General features: G+C 35.6%; 1 protein-coding gene across 2 annotated transcripts in view; it reads left to right on the top strand.

Moving 5' to 3' along the window:
• The first annotated feature begins 321 nt into the window (after positions 1-321).
• Positions 322-22,702, top strand: part of LOC123682000 (neurotrimin-like) — a 910,163-nt gene continuing 887,782 nt past the window's right edge. For both annotated transcript variants that reach the window (XM_045620378.1, XM_045620379.1), the window contains exon 1: positions 322-495. In XM_045620378.1, coding sequence (XP_045476334.1) covers positions 417-495 — 79 coding nt within the window. In that variant the 5' untranslated portion in view covers positions 322-416. The remainder of the gene's footprint in view (positions 496-22,702) is intronic.

Below are 22,702 nucleotides of genomic sequence, written 5' to 3'. Positions count from 1 at the left end.
ACAGCATAAGTAACTTCGGAAAAATATCTCTTTTATTTGTTATTGGAAATGATGAGGAAGAAGCTCTGTTCGAATAAAATAATTCATGCTTCTTATAACCTCGAGTATATTATTTTTTCAATCAATCAATTCTATTGTGAATGATTATAAAATATGAGTGAATCTGCTAATAATTATTGTCTCTTGTATTGAGACCTCCCCTGACACCATTTGATTCTGTCATTGGTTCAGCATAAAAGTTTATTTCTGCTATTGGTGGAAAGCTGGCGTGTTTCAATGTTGATGCGCATGTTATGAACGGATTTTCTTTCTCGTTTAGCATCAGTATATTCTTGCTTTTCGGGGAGTGTGGTTATCACTTTGTCATCTGCTTCACGTGCGCTTTTTGTGCGCGTCTTTGTGTTTTCGCTAAGGACATGAGGTTATTTCAGATTTTTCTCATTATTTTCTCGGAGTTTTGCTACTGCACATCAAACAACGGAATACCTTCCAATGGTAAGTTCGTAGATTTGCTTCGTAATGTGCTTGAAAATAGTTCGGCAAATATGTTCCTGAGACAATACGTTCAGAGGTTTTCTCAAATATTTCGAATTTTGATTCAAAATCAGGCAATCAATTTTGTTAATTCATGTTTGTAAAATATTCACGAAATGGATTCAATATTTCATAATTGCAGAATAAATTACTTAACTGACCTTAAGTTTTAGTCTTCACATACTTTTTATGATAAAGATTCATTTTCAGTTAACAATTTCCAACTGATCTATTTCATAGACAAGTTGCTTTTTGTAGGTACGTCAAAAATTCATAGCGGATTCACATTTACGCTGAAATCATTCAATCGAAAGCAGTTTTAGATATCTGCTATTTAAAGGACGAATATTTATGATAAAAAACAGTACTAAATCGTATTTTGAAGAACACTTTCGAAATAATCATCCAAAAATAGAGCAAGCTAGACATTTCTCATGTTCTTCTTACAAACTTTTCCCAATAGGAGAGTTTTGTTCGATGTATCTACTGAGGAACAGAAAACGAACAGAAACCTATTGCTTGTTCATTATTTGGTAGTCAATTACAATGACTAATTGAAATATTGAACAAGAAGAAATGATTCCGAATTTTTGATTTCGTAAAGAGCAGCGCTCTATAATTTCGTCACGATGTCTGTAATGTTTGAATTTTGAGCCTGTAATGGTCTCACTGATGACGAATTCGGTTTCAAATTAAATTTTTGAGCTCATTATGGAAAATTTCAGTTTCGTCGTATTTTATTGCATATACCATTTTTGATAATAATAATAATATTTATTGTAGGTAATCAACAGAAATATCCCAATTACAGAGTAACAAATTACAAAAAATATTAACATATTATCATTGAGCAAAATAAATGAAACACTGACCCAGCTACATAGGTACATGTGGACAATTCCAAGTAATTGAAAAAAATAAACAAAAGCATACTTTCAAAAATCAAAAATAATCGCATCCAGCCTATCAGCACATTTTTTGCTATAGATATAATTTTAATGGCACTAATAAATATTTTCTTCAATTGTTTGCATCTCAGAGATTTCAACTGTGGCTTTTAGATAATTTCGATCACTTATGAAATATGAGCCCAATGAAGATTCTAAATGAATCGAAAAGGTCGTTTCTCATAAATCCGGACCAAAAAAACCCTCTTATCATTAGGGAACAGACAATTTTATGAATGTCGTTGAAGCATCAGAACTTAAATTCATGTTTGTTCGACTATGCACAATCATGATAAATTCCTACGTAAATATCTCGAATTTTGAAATTTTCATTTCGGCTAGCAGTTCCGTAATATGGATGTTCGAAATCTTGATACTTTCGGGTATATTGAAATTCAATTGTCTCACAAATACTTGATATTAACACGTAGTTCAAAAGGCGCGAAAACTGGCGCACAAACACTTTTTTCTCGTTAATACCAAGCGACAAGCGTGTCAAAATTTCGGAAAATAAAGTTAAGTCTCGATCGGAATAATGAAAATTGAGTGACGTTTTATATAATGTTGTTCGGTGAATGGATAAAAACGATTTTCGTTTATTGATAAAGCACTGTTATTTATATGAAAAAAAACTGCGCACGCAAAGTAATGCCTTGATAACTGTTATTCAGACACTGCTCCGTCGACAACAGCGGTTAAAAAGTACTCCAAGGAAAGGAATTTTCTCTAATAAAGAGATGATTGCCTATTTCGAAAGCAGAGACGAATCGTTCTTTAGAGACGATATTGAAAGAATAGAAGCGTTGGAGTACAAGTATCGATTAAAGATGACGATTTTGACGAATAAAGTTGAAGTTTTGAGGACGAACTTGTTTATTACTGGCTAGATCCGTACAGAATGCCAATCGAACGGAAGGGTTGAGGTTGCGATTGAATCTGAGAATATGACGGAAAGTGTGAAATATTAATATTTAGCAAATTATTCTAGCAGTGGACAGAGATACCGTTAATATTGGAAAATGAATTTGCTTTAATAAACGAAAGTTGTAACTTTCCTAAAGTAAGGGGAAACTGTTACGGTAAATTCGATGGAGTTCCGATTTCTAATCACCATTGAAGCATTTGTATCAGTAAATGCTACGAAGTCGTATATAGTAGGTATCACTATCACAACATATTGAGATTATCAAAATATTTTATGAACATGGTCGTTCTGTGAGACATGTATTTAAAAAATGACGCGATGTCGACACAATCGTCCAATTGAGGAAAAAATGTGTTATATTGTGCGGAAATTTCGAGAAACTAGTACAGTATAAGATCGAGAAAGACGTCAGTATGCTCCTGCTGGTCATCAATAAAAAAATATAGGTGCTGTGAGTGACAGTGTTGCAGCCGATACGTAAATTTCCCGTCGTTCACAAATTGGGCCTTCTGAGTCAAGTGTTTAGCTTATTATGCACAAAGATTTAGCGTTGATACTCGAAAGCCTACAAAGTTCAGTTGACACATTAATTGAGCCCACAAGATCATCCCACATGTGTCTGGACTTGGGTACTGGAACAAAATGTTGTTTTCTCAAAAAAATTAATTTTTCGGAAGAAGCACATTTCGAGCTCGGTTGTCTACGCATCCACTGTCACTGTTCATTTTGGTCTGTTGGTGGGATTGATCCACCAAACTTGTATTACAGTTGATACTTTGTTCGGATTTTGACGTATGTCATCGAAAGTTTGCTGATTTCTTGAAATCAAATATTCTCTTCCTTCGATTGGAGTAGCGTACACGTTATCTTTAATATTTCCCCAGACTAAGAAGTCGAAAGGATTTGGATCCGGTGACCTAGGTGACCAAACCAATGGTCCAATTCCCTTGACTATGTCGGTATCGAGGTCGGTATTTATATCATCTGTACCTAGCCGGCCAATTCAACGTCGCGGATGATTATTATTGAGCCATTTTCTAATGGCAAGTCCAATATGCTGAAGGGGACCATCACATCAAGTTGTATCCAACTACCACGTCTTAAATTGAGAGGTAAATCTTCTATGTATTCCTGCAGGTTGAACGAAAAAATTTAAATTCAAATTACAATATTTTCAGTAATTTGGCAAAAATTAATGAATCCAATTTTTTCCAGCCGAACTTGTACTGCGTCAATGAAATATTTCTCAGATATATGTAAATGATTGAACAAATAGATATAATTTTTTGATCTATCATCCCCTGAATTTTCAGCCTCTTAAATTGGGTCACCTTGTATATGTATTCAGTTTTTATTTAATCAAGTCTCATATGTTTGAGAAGAGTTTCTCAATGATAGTTCTTTGATCTTTCGAATTGACAATTTCTCAAGAATATAATCCTATCCAACTATTGGTTGGGGAAAATTACTACTTCAGTACATATTAACAGATTTCGATTAGATTACAGACGTCCTAATGACATATCACATATTCCCTATCCCCATTTGAGTTTTAAGAGTAGGGGTTGTTGTGTGAAGGGGTGACAGGATATGATGTTTTGGTTTATTACTGCCAATTATAAACCCCAAGAATATTCCGAGGGGAAATTTCTTCTGAACTTCGTATAGCAGGCATTCTTGCATTTGATGCAGCTAGCATATCGAAGGAGTAGTTTGTGCGAATTTTAAATATGACACTTAATGGTCATATAGGTGTCGAAAAACAAAAACATTAATTTGAAAAATAAAACGAATAATATTTTATGTATTCTATAATTTACGTGGAGTGCTCAGCCACACGGGAATGTTGAGAGTATATGTATAAGTCTAATATGAGCCTCTTGTATTTTCAATATTGACCCTTGGAATTGTTGCTTGGGGAGGAGTTTTCGATATGTATCTTCGAAGTCTAGAGGAGATCCAAAACACCATATTGAAAATAATCCTTAAAGTACCAAGAAGATATAACACAAATAGTATACAGGGTGTTTCAAGAATGATTGTACAGGCTTTAAGGGCAGATGCAGGACATTTTGGTGAGTCTGAATCAGTGCTCGAAACATGCCCTAACTATATTAGTTTGAGAGATACAGGTTGTTTTAAGTATTTTATCAAAAACTTTCAATCGGCATAACTTTTGAACGCCTGTCGATAGCGCAGTTCCGGACGAAGAAAATTATATTCTTTATTCCACATCTTGTAAAACACCCTGTACATCGAATTTTCGAAAAGTGAAATTTTCCTCATAATCTACAATGGATACTCTTTCAAACAAGCTCATTTGAAATAATGGCACACTTCGCATCAATATTTTATGAGCTATTGAATATCTGGAATTTTCGATTCATAGTAAACGCGGACCTGTGTTTTTCCGAATAATGCGTTAATTCATATTAAATGGATATAATTTCTGGGTAAAATGACTCAAGGCAGCATCTCTAACCTGTGGGGGAACCCCACGGATGCAAGCATACCGAAGGGAAAACTTTTAGATATTCAAAAAAATTAAAAACTGGCTGAAATCAAACACACGCATACTAAAAAAAATACTTTTCGAAATGTTATTTACATTTTCGTAAATAAATTCTTTTATAGGTACCCTTCCCCCATCAATTTTCGTATGTGTTTTGTTCTTGAAAATTTTCTTTTGGACTATTGCTTCCATCATTCAAGAGCCATAGCAAGTGATCGATTAAAAATCTTAGATATGTCACTCCATTCAGTCTTTGTGGAAGAATATATGGTGCAATATGGTGATTATTGTAAATTCCACACCAAATATTTCAGAAAAAGGATGTTGTAAATTGCGTTTTTTTGCATGAGCCACTTAGTTTTTGAAATGGGTTGAATTCAGAGTAAAAGAATTTCTTCTGTGATCTTTAGCAAAGCATTGAAAATAAATGATATCTTAAGCTTCAGATTGATTCAAGCAGCATGTGAGAAGATAAATAGTGGACCAGAAAGAGAGGCTAATGAAAGCTGCAAAACATTCAATACAAGAGCTAGCAGGTGTCAAAAAGAGGGAAATTTTCGAGAACAAAACACATACGAAAATTGATGGGGGAAGGGGTAGATAAGATGTCGAAAAGTATTTCTTTTTGTATGCCTGTGTCTGATTTCAGACAGTTTTTAATTTTTTTAAATTTCTACAATTTTTCTTTGCGGTATGCTTGCATCCCCTCAGGGTGCTCCCTACATATTAGAAATTCTGCCTTGAGTCATTTTACTCAGAAATGAAATTCATTCAATATGAATTGATGCATTATTCGAGAAACACAGGTCCGCGTTTACTATGAATCGAAAATTCCAGATATTCAATAGCTCATAAAATATTGATGCGAAATGTGCCATTATTTCAAATGAGTTTGTTTGAAAGAGTATCCATTGTAGATTCAGAGGAAAATTTCACTTTTTGAAAATTCGATGTACAGGGTGTTTTACAAGATGTGGAATAAAGAATATGATTTTCTCAGTCCGGACCTGCGCTATCGACAAGTCATCAGGTGCAAATATTAGGCATTGGCCTATACTCATTCTCTCAAATTTTCATGAAGATCCAAGCAGGCGTTCAAAAGTTATGCCGATTGAAAGTTTTTGATAAAAAACATAAAACAGCCTGTATATCTTCAACGAATATAGCTAGGACATATTTCGAACACTGATTCAGATTTACCGAAATGTCCCACATCTGCCCTGAAAGCCTGTACAAGAATTCGTGAAACACCCTGTATATCTAAATACTAAACAGCTCACCATTAAACAATTATATGTTGTTCAGAACAGAGAAATCGTTGGTTGAATGAATAACTTATGTCGAAAGTACTTTAGACCTAAGTTTTTCATTATTCTTCCTTTGGATCTTAAAAAAAATTTAAAGTAAGGAATAAGAACCAGCTCAAACGGTATATAATGCATAATTCTAGTGAATTTTATTCTATAATAGACGGGTCACGTCATAGGCTATGAATTTTTGAGGTTCCATTAGCGGATATCTCATAGTTAGTTATGATAGATTCCTTATAACTTTTGTACCACCCAGTATATTTGATTGATATTTTGGACGTACAATTCACTTCATTAGGTCCATCGATTCATCTTTAAACTGATTAAAAAAATAAGGTATTAGGAAAATATGGGACTTTTCACAAGCTGAGATTTTACAAGCTGATCACATCATTAGAATCATAGATGATTCAAGAAAAATATTGGAAAAAATAACGCAATATTTGCGTGATATCCGTCTATATTTACGGAACTCCTAGTCGTATTATGCCCATTAATTAACTAACAGCGGTATTCCAGATCCGTTTCATCCCAGAAAATTTCAAGTTTCTAGATCTTCTATTTTGGAAGTTATAGTGTGAACAGTCGGCCCAATCAACATAATTTAATATGAGGATAGATTAGTTGTCAGTGAGTTGAACCTCATCCTTTAGGACAACTCCCAGCTCAAAATGCGAAAAAACATTGTGACGAATAATAGAGCGATATATTTGGAGAACGAAAAATGAGGGAAGCCCGGGAAAACCAAAAAATGGGGATATATTAGAGACATCTCATATATACCGAGTGATTTTTTTGAAATCTCGAGCCTTCCCGAGATTTTTGACAGAATCAACTTAAGAAAATCACTTGGTATCTATGAGATGTCACTATTAAATCACCGTTTTGTGGTTTCTATTTCCACATTTTACGGAAATATATTTAGATAAAAGGTTGATTGACTTACGCCGGAACCTTTTCCATTAATTCCTCCTTGTGGGCGGTACGGAATTCAAAATGGGAACCCTTGTTTTTTATTGCCAATTATATGCCAAAAAATACAAAACAAAAACACGAACAATTTTTCACGAATCGTTACAGATGGTTCTGTAATCGAGTTTGAATTTTCCGTTTAAACGACCTTAAACCTACAGGTTTCAAAAAGAACAAATATGTTTTCGGGACAAAGTCAAGTTTTCGGGAAACTTGAATTATATTTTTTGATTTTCATGAATTATATTTTCGTGATCTAAAAGGATCAATACGGTAGTGTAACCAAATACCGGAAGGCATATTTTCTTTCATTCAATTGTCCTACAACATTTGAAAATTTTGATATATTTATTGTTGACTGATTAAATCAAAACTCTATTCACCATCAACTTGTTATAGTTACAAAATTTTTTGGAATCCGAGTCTTTGCAGATCATTTCTGAAACGTCAGGTATTTATATAAAACTTCTTTTCTTATATATTATCAAAATCGGAAATGAGCCCAATTGGTTTGGATGTATTTTTACACCAACTATATTATGAAGAAGTTCGCCTTGATCGCCATTGATAAATTCATCGTTTATTTGAATTTTGAAATAACTCTGTAGGTAATATCTCTTCAAGTTTTCTTAACAACGGACTGTTCAAAATATATATTGTGATTGAGTAATCTATATATGGAGATTTCACCATCAAACCGAAATCAAGCCGTCAAACTTCATGCCATCATGGGCGCATCGAAACATTATATTTCGAGCTGATAAATCCAATTTCACTGAAGACGAATCACTGTTGAAAATCTTCTGGCAGTAGATAGGAGAAAACAAGAAGAATATTTGTCAGTTTGAGGATCTAGTTTTCCCTTGAAAAATGAACACCGCACACTCGAGAATCTAATCTTATTACCTCGATATAAAATTCAAGGAGCCACACCAAACTTTTCTCTTCATCACAGCAGTTCAGCTCTGTTCCTCATCGGATAGGTCAAGAAGTGACCAGAATCTGTAATTACAAATCTGTCAGGATGCATCTCCCGACCCTAAAGTAATTTGAAATGGGGCTGACGGTCCCCAGAATGGGGGAAGCGTGTAGTTTAGGTATATTTTCCCTGAAATGATCCCGAAGGGACGTGATTTTGTCGACAAAAAAGGAAGAGGTGGTTGAAATCTTTCATGATCAATATCCACCTATTTTCCTCTTCGGCAGAAAAATATAATGATTAAATAGGGCAATAGGGCATTCATTTATTTATCTCACAATTCAAAAGTTTTCTGATCGGATAATTTTTTATTTATTCACGAAAACTAGATTCTTTCGAAATTCTACGAAAACAAATCAGACTGATTAGAAATCAAAAGCTGAGCTGAATTATTTTTATCTAGTATCGTTTGTTAAAGTTGAATTTCTAAAAAGCATTCTGATTTGACACCAGAAATTGATGTTCATTCGATCTTAAAAAATAATGGAGTGATCTTTTTGTCATTTTGAAGAAAACAAAATTTGCATTGTTTTTAACGGCTGTAATAGTAATTTACGTAACAAGTCCGGAAAATAGGGTTTTTTTGGACGAATAGACAAAATTCCAGGACGAGCGTAAGCGAGTCTGTGAGCCCAAAAAAACCATTTTCGGGCGTGTTGCCTACAATATTTTTTCGGCAACTATGTAAAATAACACTATCGCTGCTGCTTTCCATATTTTATTACGATTGCGATCGAAAAACATACAAATTGTTGACAACTAATTTCATATGAACTGTCAGCCGTTTTCTCGGCTCGGCAATGACACGAACGACGTGATTCTCTTCCGGCCTAGTCCGGGAAGTATCTACTTTCCGGACTAGGCCGGGAAATGCTACTTCCTCAGAGAAAAAGCGTCCGGGAAGTGAGCATTTCCCGGACTATTCCGGAAAAGAATCACATCGTTCGTGTCATTGCCGATTTTTCTGACAGCAATTCTTAGAAAAATGAGTTGATTGAGAAAATGAAATATAATTGATGGGTTAAGAATAACACAGCGGAACTGTTTTAATTATGTAATATAATCAATGAAACTAATATTAAACGCAAGTATAACTGATAACGAATAACAATATATATACTTACACCAAGAGGTCTGCTTTAAAAGTAATGATGCTCTACATCAAGCTCACAATCAGGTTAAAAATATGATCATAAAAATATGACATTACACGGAAGAATTGTTCTTCTTCTTACACCCTACCTCAATTCTACAATTCATGAAACACGATCATTATATGAATACATTTACAATACAATATACATGTATATGTCTTTTCTGAATTTGGTGAATTTAACAACATTCAAGGCTTTTGTTAGGACATTGGCTGTCTGATGTTCCGTTGGAACATATTTCAATAAATCTTTGACAAAATGAAACTTCACATCTATGTGCTTTGTTCTCTTAGTCTCAAGAGTATTACTTATATGTATACAGGATTGATTATCCTCCATAATTGTAATAGGAAAAATTATTTCGTTCGTAATTTCCTCTAAGAGCTGTCCTAAAATAAGCACTCACACATACACATAGAAAGTGCGATATAGTCGGCTTCGGTGGTGGAAATTGCCATCATTGGTTGTTTCTTGGAACACCAATACAAAATATTCTGGTTCATTTTTATTAAAAATCCTGACACACTTCTCCTGTCATTAATATCTGAAGCAAAATCTGAATCGGCATAAGCTACAATTTTGATTTCAACCTCATCATTCTTCCTATATATCTCAAAGTAAACGTACGAGTTACTGATGAATAAAATTCTCATCTCCTAATACAGGTTGTTGAAAACCTCTAGTCACTAAACGAGCCTTTTCAACATCACATTTATTTATATTTTTGACAGTGAATACCCACCTTGAATCAATTACTTTTATGTTGGGTGGTTTTTCCACCAATTCCCACGTTTTGTTTACCATCATTGATTTCAATTCGGCATCTATTTCAGATTTCCATTCTTCACTTACGATTGCTTCCTCATATGATTGAGGTACCTCAGATGGGATGTTTCCTGCGGATAGTGCCATCATCATCTCAAAGTCTTTGAAATGAGCAGGAAGTTCCCGATTTCGTCTGCTTCTTCTCACTTCCGGTTGACAGTTCTGCTGACCCTCGGATAATTGCTGGATATTTGGCCTCCTAGCTTCGAATGTTGGCTCAAGTTCTTCCTCACTTAATTGTTTCGTTTCATCATAGTCCACTTCATTACTCAGATTGGAACCTGTAACACACTTAACAAAATTCAGTGATTCATCAAAAGTCACTGAACGTGACATCACAACTTTGCACTTTTCTTCATCCCATAGTCGATATCCATTATTGCAATAACCAACTATTTTCAACTCCTTCGAATGTGGCGACAGCTTTCCTTCTCTATCTTCAGGAGGTATCAGTGCATGGGCGGTACATCCAAATATATGAATTTTCTTCAGATCGTCTTTATACCCATACCATCGTTCAGAAGGTGTCATGTTATCTGGGAGTACTGAAGTTGGTATTCGATTAATTAGGTACGTAGCTGTTAAAACAGCTTCACCCCACATCTGTTTATGGAAACTTGAATCGAAAATCATACATATTGCCTTATCCATCACTGTACGATTGAAGCGTTCGGCAACTTCATTTTGGTGAGGGTTACGGAGAACTGTATACACAAGTTTAATACCTTTCTCCGAGCAAAACTTTCGTATACTAGCAGAAACATATTCTCCACCATTATCACATCGAAGTTTCGATATTCTTGTGTTGAACATACTCTCAGTCAAAGCGACATATTTCTTCAAACATGACTCTACCTCATTTTTCCTCTTCATCAAATATATAATAGAAAAATGACTAAAATGGTCTATAAAAGATACAAAATATTCATATCTATCATGTGTTGAGGACTTATCTTTCCACAGACATCGGACGAAACACACTCCAATAATCTTTTTGGTTTTCTCTCCTTGGGTACACATTTCATAGATTTTTCATTTGATTGCTTTCCCTTCAGGCATACCTCGCACACACAATTAACGGGGAATTTGAATGAATGTCCCATTCTTCCATGCCATAGGTCATCTGAATTTTTCGTTGAGTTAGCTTCATAGGTTTGTCGAATTTGTAGTTTTAATATTAATAGGTTTCCAGCACATTTTCCTTGCAGAATTATCTCTCCATTTTTCCACATGTTTACTACCTTCTCCTGGAACTCAACTTTCATTCCTGCCTCTACCATTTTTCGAACTGAAAGTAGGTTATAAAATAGTTTGTCACACACCAATACATCACATATTGTAATCGGTACATTTTTTCCGGTAATAAGGGACAAGTTACCTGCAATTGTTGCCTTTACAGTGTCTCCTTCCTTTGCAACGCTTATCGAATGAGAAACCTTCTTTACATTTTTGCAGAAGTCTCCAAAACCAGTTTTCATTAAGTGATTTGATGCAGCTGAATCTATTACCATAATAATTTCGTTTTCTGTTTCGACATTTCCAGCGAAAACATAATCATAACCTTGTTCTGTGACATCTGGTTGACATTTAACAACCTTATTATCTGACATGAAGGTTATGTCCCGATTATAATCAGAACTTGAACTTGGGGCCATATATGAGTTTGATCTATTATTATTACGCTGACGACTCTCAAAACGTTTATGTCCCACAGCTTTGAATAACCAGCACTTAACAGCATTCTCTCTCTGTTGGTTATTTGAATTTCTTTTGTTTTCATACCTTTGCTTCGGTTTGGCTCCGTTATTGAACGCACGAAGAGGATATTAATGGATGTAATCACCGACTGGTACTCATCTGGCATTGAAGCAAGCAGTTGGGATACATACTCTTTATTGTCGACAGATCCTCCCAAATTCTTCAGTTCAGAAACAACTTTATCAAATTCGATAATATAACTATTCAAAGAACCGTTTCCATCAAATGTCATATTTCTCAATCGTTTCTGTAAAACTATTCGTGAAGTTAAACTTTTCCTTACATAGGTGGCCTGTAATGTTTCCATCATATCCTTGGCTGTTGTTTTGCATTTAATTAATTCCAGTACAGAGTCATCTATACACTGTACAATAATGTCACGTGCCTTGGCATCTTACTTATCGAATGCATTAATTTTGCTTTCATCAATTGGACGTTCTTTCTTCAACATTATTAAAACTCCATTCCTCTCAAGTACTCTTTCTACACGGTATCTTCAATTCTCGAAATTGCTACCATAAAATGGACGAATGTTGGATATTGTTGAATACGCCATTTCTATTCTTCAATTTACACCAGATTACTTTCACACGTTCAAGACAATTAAAATTTCACTATTCAGACTACACTACACTGACCTGGGCCCATAACCTATAATCGATGGATTAAGAATAACACAGCGGAACTGTTTTAACTATGTAATATAATCAATGAAACTAATATTGAACACAAGTATAACTGATAACGAATAACAATATATGTACTTACACCAAGAGGTCTGCTTTAAAAGAAATGATGCTCTACATCGTGCTCACAATCAGGTTAAAAATATGATCATAGAAATATGACATTACACGGTAGAATTGTTCTTCTTCCTACATGAAATTCAATTTGACAACCGAGAAAAAAATCTCGAACTTTGTAGGTTTTTCGCCATTTTGAATTTTTTTTCAATGTTCTTTACCTTTTCTGAATTGAGCATTCAAAAATATTCTGATTTGACCAAAAATCGTAAATTCAAAGGTGATACATAACTGACCACAATCAATATTATATTGCTCAGAAATGATGTTGAAAACACTGTATCTCGCTTATTCTCCGAAAACGAGGTATGTTATATGCCATGGGGCGAAAATGATTCTCCCAGTGCCATCTATATGACTATATATGTTTGTCCGGTATAAAATGAAACACCCTGTATATTCTGAGGTTCTTCTTCTTCTCGAACAGATCAATCTTCAGCCAGTATTGCCCCTGATTGAGAAAGTCTGAATATGGGCTCAGCCTGAAAGACTATGTACCCAATCTCGGTAGTATAAATGTCAGTCTTGATCCTGGGTCCTGGGGCAACAGGAGTCTTGGAAATCCAATCCCAGGACTGATTTTATCTAAGAGTTATTTCAATAAGTTACAGAGAACAAAAATTAATAAATAAATAAAGAAAAAAAAATACTTTGATAAGAGAAATCTATAAAAGTTTAGTATGAGGAAAAATGGTCTGAATAGGAAAGAAACAAGGGAAGTGTCAAATCTAGGTAATCAAATCATGCTTGCTACACTGACAAACTACTTTTACTGACGAAGGAAAGCAGCTGATCTAGCACATCTAGTTTTTGGCTGAAAATCACCTCAAATATATTTAATGGTAAAAGAAAACCAAATGAGGAGAGTGCAGAGTATATAGCGTTACTATTAAAAGAGTTGTTTTCGCAACCAAAGAACATGTGTGTAATATCCCCAAATACGCCACACTCACAAAAAGCGGATTCTCTGAGACCTATCATGTGTAGGTGAGAAGGAGTGAGGCAGTGGCCAGACCTAGTCGAAGAATGGTCGTGAAAAAACGGCGCGGACGATCAATTTTTGCAAACCAGGGTGTACTATAAGCTGAATTGATATTAAGGAATGAAGCATATATTCGACCCTTATGGGTACATATATCCAAAAATTCATCTCTCCACTTCGTGCTTGATCAGATTGAAACCTGGGTCAAAGTTCTTGGGGTCCACCAGGAATATTCGGAGGATCAACTTGATATCTACCCTCATTAGGTAACAAATCAGCAGTGTCATTTCCGTGAATATATGAATGGCGGGGAATCCATAGACATACCATCTTGATACCTGCATTGTTGGCATCATAAAACAGTTGGTGGGTGCGTACTGAAATGCAATTAATTTTAGCATAAAATTTTTTGGCCTTTAGCGATTGTAAAACACTAAGAGAATCAGAAATAATGATAACTCTCTTGAACTTTTGTTGGAGGGCAATTTCAACAGCACTGCCAACAGCTTACACTTCTGCAGTGTATATAGACCAATGATCCGAAAGACGTGCTGAGATTTTAATAATAATAATAATAATAATAATAATGTTTATTTCATGATTAGTCTACATTCAAAACAAAATACAGTCATTTTACAATGTAAGAAAATATTGAAAGAAAAAAAAAAATCGTGACATGAAACAAACAGAAATCAAATTTTCTCGAAGGTGAGCTCCCGGAGGATTAAACCTTGTGTGAGAATCAAAAAAAAAAAAGTACAAGTTTAAAAGTCTTGACGTAATTTCCACGAATTCTCAACAGACGGCAGATTATAGATGGAGAAGGACAGAAAATACCATGAGAGATCTGCAACTGCCTGAAAAAGAGGAGGGGTGGTAGTTCTCATCCACAAGCAGTCAAGATTTCGTTCACCGATTGCTTTAAGGACTGGATGATTTTCAATTCTGTGAAGTTTTGAGAAGTACTTGAAGGCTAACCATTTTCGTCGATACGATAATGGGGTCTGGGCTGCCTCATAAAGTATTGCATTAGTAGGGATTGATTTCAAATGAGATAATGCTGATCGAAGTAGAGCATATTGATCTCTGCCCAGTCTATTTAGGTTTGCCTTCGAGAATCTGCCATAAAAAATACTACAGTTATCTAGATGCGGAAGTGCCAATACTTTATATACTCTAATGAGAATTGCCGGATGACAGCCTCATTTCTTCTACCCCCGCGGGGGTAATTATCTCCCAGGTTCGGTACCAAGGCTTTAGGTTCTTTGAAAAATATTCACAAAAATAATTCAATTTGAAAATTAGTCTGAAAGAGCAACTTACCACAAGAAGATAGGAAGTTTTTAAATTCGTATCTGAAGAATTTGGTTTCAAACAGGTTTGGTCTGATCATAGGAGAATAAGGGTGAACTACAATCCAAGAATTTACACGTCGCCTATGGCAGGTTTCTGAAGCCAATGAATATTCATAGTTTTTTTTTTTTTTTTGTTCAGTGAGTAATATATGTAGGCTTGGTTAATCGATCGTCTAGAGGTATGATTCGATTATCTGGCCTTTCGTCTTTTTCTCCGTGACTTTGTTGGATTTGTAATAATTTGTTTATTTGTATAGAAATCAATGTAAATTTACAAAGATCCTACCATTTTAACCCATCAAAATTACATGGGGAGTCATAAATACAATGGTATATACAGGCATATGAATATACATAAATTACAGGCATATGAACATACATAAATATTATCAAAATTATACAAAGCAGTCAGATAACGTTACTTGTAAAGGTTATATAAAACAATGGACATTTTTACACGAGTAACATACATTTTTTCACTTTATAGGATCTGTGAAGTACTATTCCAATCTGTAGTAGGCTTTCCGCACCAGTTCCGTCTTGAGTACATTCCGTAATTTGTTGTTGCTCAGTTCCTTATATCTTTCCGGCAGGCTATTATATATTTTTACCGCTTGGTGGTTTATACTTAGTTGGATCGTGGCCAGTCTGTGGTGGGTGATGATGAGCTTACTTGCATTTCTGGTGTTGTACTCATGGTTGCAGTTATTGAGCTGTAAACTATGTTTATGGTCATGGATATAGGCGACAGAGGCGAGTATAAATAAGGATGTTTTCCTGCCTAAATAAATGTCTACAGCTCGATGTTTTATCTGCATTGCATATTATTCGTAAAGCCATTTTTGCTTGACGAATATGTGCTCCCTTCCTGGCATGTTTCCCCAAGCAAGTACTCCGTACGAAATAGCCGAGTGAAAAAAGCCAAAATAATCCACCTTCGCTGCCTGTTGGCCGGCCAACTGCTTCATTCTTCTTATGACGAAGATTGCTCTAGAGAGACTCTTAACAAGTTCATTTATATGGTATGAGAACTTTAGATCTGACCGGATTTGAATTCCAAGGAATTTGAGGTAGTTTGTCTCAGAGTCTCTAGGTGTGAAGTACAATGATTGTGTCTTTTCCGGGTTCATCCTCATTCTATTAGCATTAAACCATTGTTGAGCATCCGCCAATGTCTTTCTTTTGCTATCATCTAGTTCCTGTTGGTTGAGGGCCGAATGGAGGAAGCTGGTGTCATACACAAACATAACCACATCCACCTGTTCTATATTCGCGGGCAGATCATTAACGTATACCAGAAAAAGAATTGGTCCCAAAATTGATCCCTGTGGAACTCCACTTTGAACCAGTTCCCAGTTAGAGTATTCTTCACCTATTTGTACTTGTTGGTACCTTTTTTCTAGGTAGCTGGTCATCAACTTCATAGCAACTCCCCTTATTCCATAAAATCTCAACTTCTTTAGCAGGAGTGAGTGATCCATACTGTCAAAAGCTTTGCTAAGATCGCATGAGGATAATTCACATTTCCTTCCTGCATCAATGGCGTCCGCGATCTTTCGTAGGATTTCAGCTAGTGCTGTTGTGGTAGATTTGCCCTTCAGGTAGCCATGTTGTTGTTGGCTCCAGATGTCATGTTTTTTAAAGAAGCTAGTGAATCTATCCTTTATCGCACTCTCTAAAATTTTTGCCATTGCTGGTTGTATGGTTATCGGTCGGAAATTACTCATCTCTCCTGGGTCGCCCTGTTTGTGAATTGGAATGACTCGGCTCTTTTTTAGTTGATCGGGAAAGTGTCCCTCAGATAAACATTTTGAGAATATTCCACTCAAAAGAAAGGCTATTGTAGAAATGATCTCTTTCAAAACTTTAGTAGATAGTCCATAAATGTCTCTTGTGTTCTTAACTTTCATCCGTCTTGTAATTCTTTCTATTTCGTCCGATGTTATGTCTTGCATGTAGATAGAATTACTTGGTTGTTTGCTGCATTTTTTCAGAAGTTCTTCTGGTGTTGTATTACCTCTGTTGCAACTTCTTGCTGTTTCTTCTCCGATGTTGGCGAAAAATTTGTTGAACTCATCGAATGTGTTCTTCGGTTCGACTACTTTCTGTTTGTACCCGTTCGTTCCCTAATCAAAGACCAAATGGCCTTTGACTTATTTTCTGCCTTCCTTATCTTCTCCAGATTCAAATTGCGTTCGACCTCTGTCAACTTTTCCCTGTACTTTGCCTTAAATGAATTATAGACTTTCCTACACTTGTCTCGTCCTTCTTCACTTCACAGATAGTAGCAAGTGCATCCAGTGTCCTCTTGAGTTCAATGACCTCCTTGTTTGTTCTGGATCTCTTCATTTTTTTCTTTCTACAAATTAAAACTTTTTATGGGCATGTTTTGTCGAAGGCTCCCATAAATTTTTCCCAGAATGCGTCAAAAGCCGATTCAGCTAACTCAGCCATCGTTATATTGGACCAATCTGTCTCTTCCAGTTCACGCTTGAATCGTTTAAGATTTCCATGACTCGTGCTCCTGGTCAATTTTCTTCCTTCTTCCTGTGGTGCTATATGTGTTTTCATATCACAAGCCAAAAGCTGTCCTTTATGATCAGACAAATGGGGTTCAAATGTATTTCTCTCTATCACTGAACAGTTGGAAAAGATATTGTCGATCAGTGACTGTGATGTGCTGGTAACTCTTGATGGCTCCAAAAAATTTTGTTCTAGGCCGAAATCTTCAAATAACTCCTTAAGTTTTTGTGAGTCTGGGCATTCATTAGACATGTCCATATTAAAATCACCCGAAACAAATATGTGCCTCTGGTGCAACTTCATTTCCACCACCTTCTCCAAGCAATGTCTTAAACTTCGGCAAACTCATATATGCTGCCATGAGGGGGTCTATATACTGCCAAAATCGCTGATCTCATCTCCCTCACCCAGATTCCGCAAATTTCAATGACAGATTCCACTGAGCATTCCGAAACATAATTTAACTCTTCAACTTGTACGGTATGATCCGATAATATGAGTGCACCTCCATAGTTATTTGGTCTACAATGGTATGCTTTGATGTTGTAGCCTGGAACGCACAATTTGCTAATGTTATTTCTGCCCACCCAATGTTCCGTAATTGTGGCAACCTGCACGTTTTCCTGAACTAGGATCTCTTGCAGTTGTTCAATTTTTCCATTTATCGAGCGGATGTTAATGTTGAGTAGTTTGAATTTGCTGTCCTGGTGATTTACTATATCTTCTTTGGTCTCGAAAAAAATTATATCTTTTAATTTTGATACCTTGGGGCCAGAATTTTTCCTGATTCAACTTCTCCAGCAGTTCAAATTCCAAACTTACTCTGAATGATGAGGTTGGGCTATCATCACTAGATATCTTATCTATCTCGAATTTTTTATTTGGCAATTTGTTGTTGAGGAATTCTAGTAGGCCTTCTGCAGTGCACTTCTTTTCAACTCTTCCAACATATAACCAAGCCTTACGGTCTGCTGCCCTTAGTTTATAGGTTCCCCTATCAGATCCCAGTAAAGTTTCCTGTTTCTTTTTCATCTCAAGTTTCCTGTTATCCTTATCAGTTCCTATTTGAAGTTTTCTAGATTTTGTATTACAGTCATTTTCTTTTCGTAAAACTATTTCAATTGTTGATTCGTTCGGCAGTAAAGTTTTTTCTTCAATACATTAACCACACATACATCTCTTTCAGATGTCACCATATGCAGTCTGTTAATTGATAAGTTAGCAGTACCTGTTATGTTAGATATTTCTTTTTTAGATGGCGTTAATGAGGTTCTATTTTCTTCTAATTTTTCTAATAAGTTTATATATTTATTTAGTACCTTTATTTTGTCCTGTAATTCCTCTATCATATTAGATTATTCCAGAAGAAGTTCATTCTTATACTTTATTTCCACATCCTTATTATTATTTGTCTCACTAGAAACTTCTGTTATTATTGCATTTTTCGAAACTGTGTCACTACAATCCTCATACAACCCAGAGGTTCCAGTCTCCACAATACCTAGTTGGCTTATCGAGTTCTCAAAGCTTAATTCATTTAAGTACGACAGACGTTTCTTCAATTTTTCTATTTCTAGTTCCTTTTCCTTATGTTTCGAGGTTATGTCATCACAACAAATAACATTCTCCCTATCCACATATATGCCGTGAATTTTCAGGATACAGCTTGGGTGATATTTATACGCACATTTGAAGCATTTAACACAAATTTTTACTTCTTTACCACACTTTCTGCAGAGATTTTCTGCACTTTTTTCACTTCGTGGCGCCATGTTTAATCTCCGCGATGATATTAAACTCTTTTGAATTATTTACATCTATTTACAAAGCCACAATTATACAGTACAAACTCAGTATTGAGAAGATCTTAATTACGTCTTAATTTCAAGTTTCTCACTACGGTACTGAATTTCGTCTTCAACTCGTTTGTTGATTACTCTAAACGTCTTGGATTATCACGACTTCGTCGTACTTCAAGTTTCCGTTCGTCTCGTCTTCAACTTGTTCGCGACTCGTCTTAATCTAGTCCGCGAAACGTCTTTTCGTCTTACGTCTTAAATTGACCGCCCGAACTTGACTCGTCTTCGACTTCAGTTAAACTGTCTCTCTGCCGATTGGAACTACCCTGTCTCGAATATCGACCTCCCTTCTTTTCGTTTTGGCCACACCCTTAGGGGAAAGTACCATCCCCTAGTCCAATAAGAGCTTTGTCGTACCGCCCACAAAGATCTCCGCGGATTCCTGGAAATCGAATATTCTAGAAGGACTAGAACCTGATAAACAGATGTAACACATCTGCTACGACCGTGTTGTCTTCGAACCTTATCAACCCCCCAATAAATCTCTTCAAGATTTACAACTCTTGACATATCTTCGACACCTCGAAGAATAACACATCCTTTTTACATTATGTACAATAACAATTCGTTCCCTGTAAATCAATTGAAACTGTCATGCCCTCGACACTAAAAAAAACTGATAGGTCTCCAAGCATCCGGTTGACCATCGCAATTATTTACAGGGAATAATAATTGGATCCTACATATATTAATTTTCATTTACCTGCCTTTTTGTATCGGAAGCTCATGTTAAATCGTTCTTCTATTTGAGTTCTATCCTGTTCAGTTTTAGTATGATAAATTTTTTATAAAATGGATAAATTTTGAGCGATATTGATTGCATGTAGATTTTCACTTTTTGCTCTTTTTTGTTGGTTCATTCCGACAGTACAATATTTGATACCGCATATCAAATATTGTACTGTCGGAATGTTGGAGGGTCCATGATTCGGAAAGTTTTGGTATTGATGGTTTTCATATTCTCTATAATTACTCAATGCTTAATCAAAATGATGGTTTAATTTCTTATTGCAGAATAAATTGTGCGTAAAGCACAAAATAATAAAAATAGGTGAAATAAATCTACTTTGAATAAACTTCACAATAAGTAATCAAATACCTATTCGGTATATCGGCTACCTATACAGGGTCTTTCACGAGGAACCTCACCCATATTTATACGGGAAACTACTGAACGTATTTTCATGAAATTCAGCACTTATAATTATTTCACGATGCTGATGAAATTTAAAATATTTTCAAGGCATGAGCACCTCCGGTTTTTCCGGAAATGACGTCAACTTTGAAAACGATTTTTTCACCCCCTGTATCATGAATCGCGATTTCGATTTTTAAAGTGGATACATCAATCTTACATCTTGAAAAATCCCAAAAATGAAAATTTTCCATCCAAAAACCTCGAAGTTATTCTTGTTTCAGATTATTATTCAGATTATTTTCGATTTTTTTTTCGAATTTTTCCGCTCAGAGAGAATTTTACAACCAAAACTGAAAAATGTTACATCAAAATAACTTGAAATTTTCTAAGGAATCTATTTCTGCAATAAAAAAATGGTGTTCTAATTTGAAAAACGGAAGTTGACGTCATTTCCGGAAAAACCGGAGGTGCTCATGCCTTGAAAATATTTTAAATTTCATCAGCATCGTGAAATAATTATAAGTGCTGAATTTCATGAAAATACGTTCAGTAGTTTCCCTTATAAATATGGGTGAGTTTCCTCGTGAAAGACCCTGTATAGGCCGCAATCGACAAACGTGAGTAACTTTGTAACTGAATTGAATAACTATATTTCTCTAATTCTGTGGTTATTCCGTTCATTCTTCCACATCTTGTAGAACAAAATCGTGCGAGAATATATCAGAAACGCACAGTTTTCATGGTTATATTTTATTATTCTATGTTGGCACTCCGAACTTTCCGCTACGGCTTTATCTGTCAATTCATCAAATTGCCTTAAAGAAACCAGCTCTGCCAACCAACATTTTTCAATGCAAAAATCACAAAATTATATTTATGGAAATATTTCATTAATTTCAATGAAAATGCAATGAATTAGAGAAAATAATGTATAATACTCGTACAGAAGGCTCATTCTACCACTCGTTCATTCCAAAACTCGCCACTTCGTGGCTCGTTTTTGAATTTTGAACTTGTGGAAGAATATCAATGCCTTCTGCACTTGTAGATGCAATGCCTTCTGCACTTGCAATGCAGAAAAGACAGAAACTATGTTGTTCAATTTGAGAGGGATTTCAAATCATACTACCAGTGAATCGGTCAGGTTTCTGGGAGTTTACCTAGATCCAAGTCTCACCTGGATCTCCCATGCCAATGAAATAGCATCCAAAATAATAAAAAATACCTTTCTGCTCCGTAACTTGGCCAACATTGTGTCAAAGGATGTTATCAAGGCTTCTTATCATAGTCTGGTCGAGTCACATCTGAGATACTGTGTACTGATCTGGGGTAACTGTTCTAGTAGGGAGGGTATTTTCAGATTACAAAGAAGAGCAGTTAGAATAGTTGCTGGTTTAAACTACAGGGATGATTGCGTAGACGCCTTCAAAAAACTTAAAATCTTGACATTTCCCTCTATCTATATTTATGAATGTCTTGTTTATGCATATAATAATAACAGGGATCTTCCGAAGTTTGGTGATACCAATGATTATTACACACGATATAGAAACAACATTAAATCTAAGTATATGCGATTAGAAAAATCCAAGAATGGACCTAATTTCATTTCACATAAACTTTTTAATAAGATACCTGAAGAGGTGAAAAGGCTCAGTCTCAAAAAGTATAAGGAAACTGTCGGTGAATTTTTACGGCAGCATGCGTTCTGGAGTGTCCAAGAGTTCCTGTCCAGTAGTTTGAATTTTAATCTCTTTTAAATTAATTTATTCTTTGTGTTGTAATGTTTGTAATAATAATAATAATAATAATAATAATAAGGGTAGCGGTAGGTGAATCTCTAGCGATTCACCTATCAGGAGAGTTGAATCGACTCCTGCCCACCGCAGATTCCAGGAGCTCTCTGACCCGGGAAGCTGAAACCTGTCGAAGGGTCCCTGTCCAGGGTAACGGACGAAGCCGTGTGGAAAGCAGCTCAAGAATTCTCCCACCGTAGCTCTGCGGATCGTAAAAAGCGATCAAAGGCCGTCTCCCCCACGACACGGAGGAACCCATGAATGATGGTGAATTTAAGGAATAGGAATATAGAGCCGCTGCCTGAGGTTCGTCAGGGCGTGTCTGGAGCC

Source organism: Harmonia axyridis, chromosome 6, assembly GCF_914767665.1.
Source record: "Harmonia axyridis chromosome 6, icHarAxyr1.1, whole genome shotgun sequence".
Classification (NCBI taxonomy): Eukaryota; Metazoa; Arthropoda; class Insecta; order Coleoptera; family Coccinellidae; genus Harmonia; species Harmonia axyridis.
The sequence above is the reverse complement of the archived record's forward strand: the minus strand, read 5'-3'. Positions and strand labels throughout refer to the sequence as shown.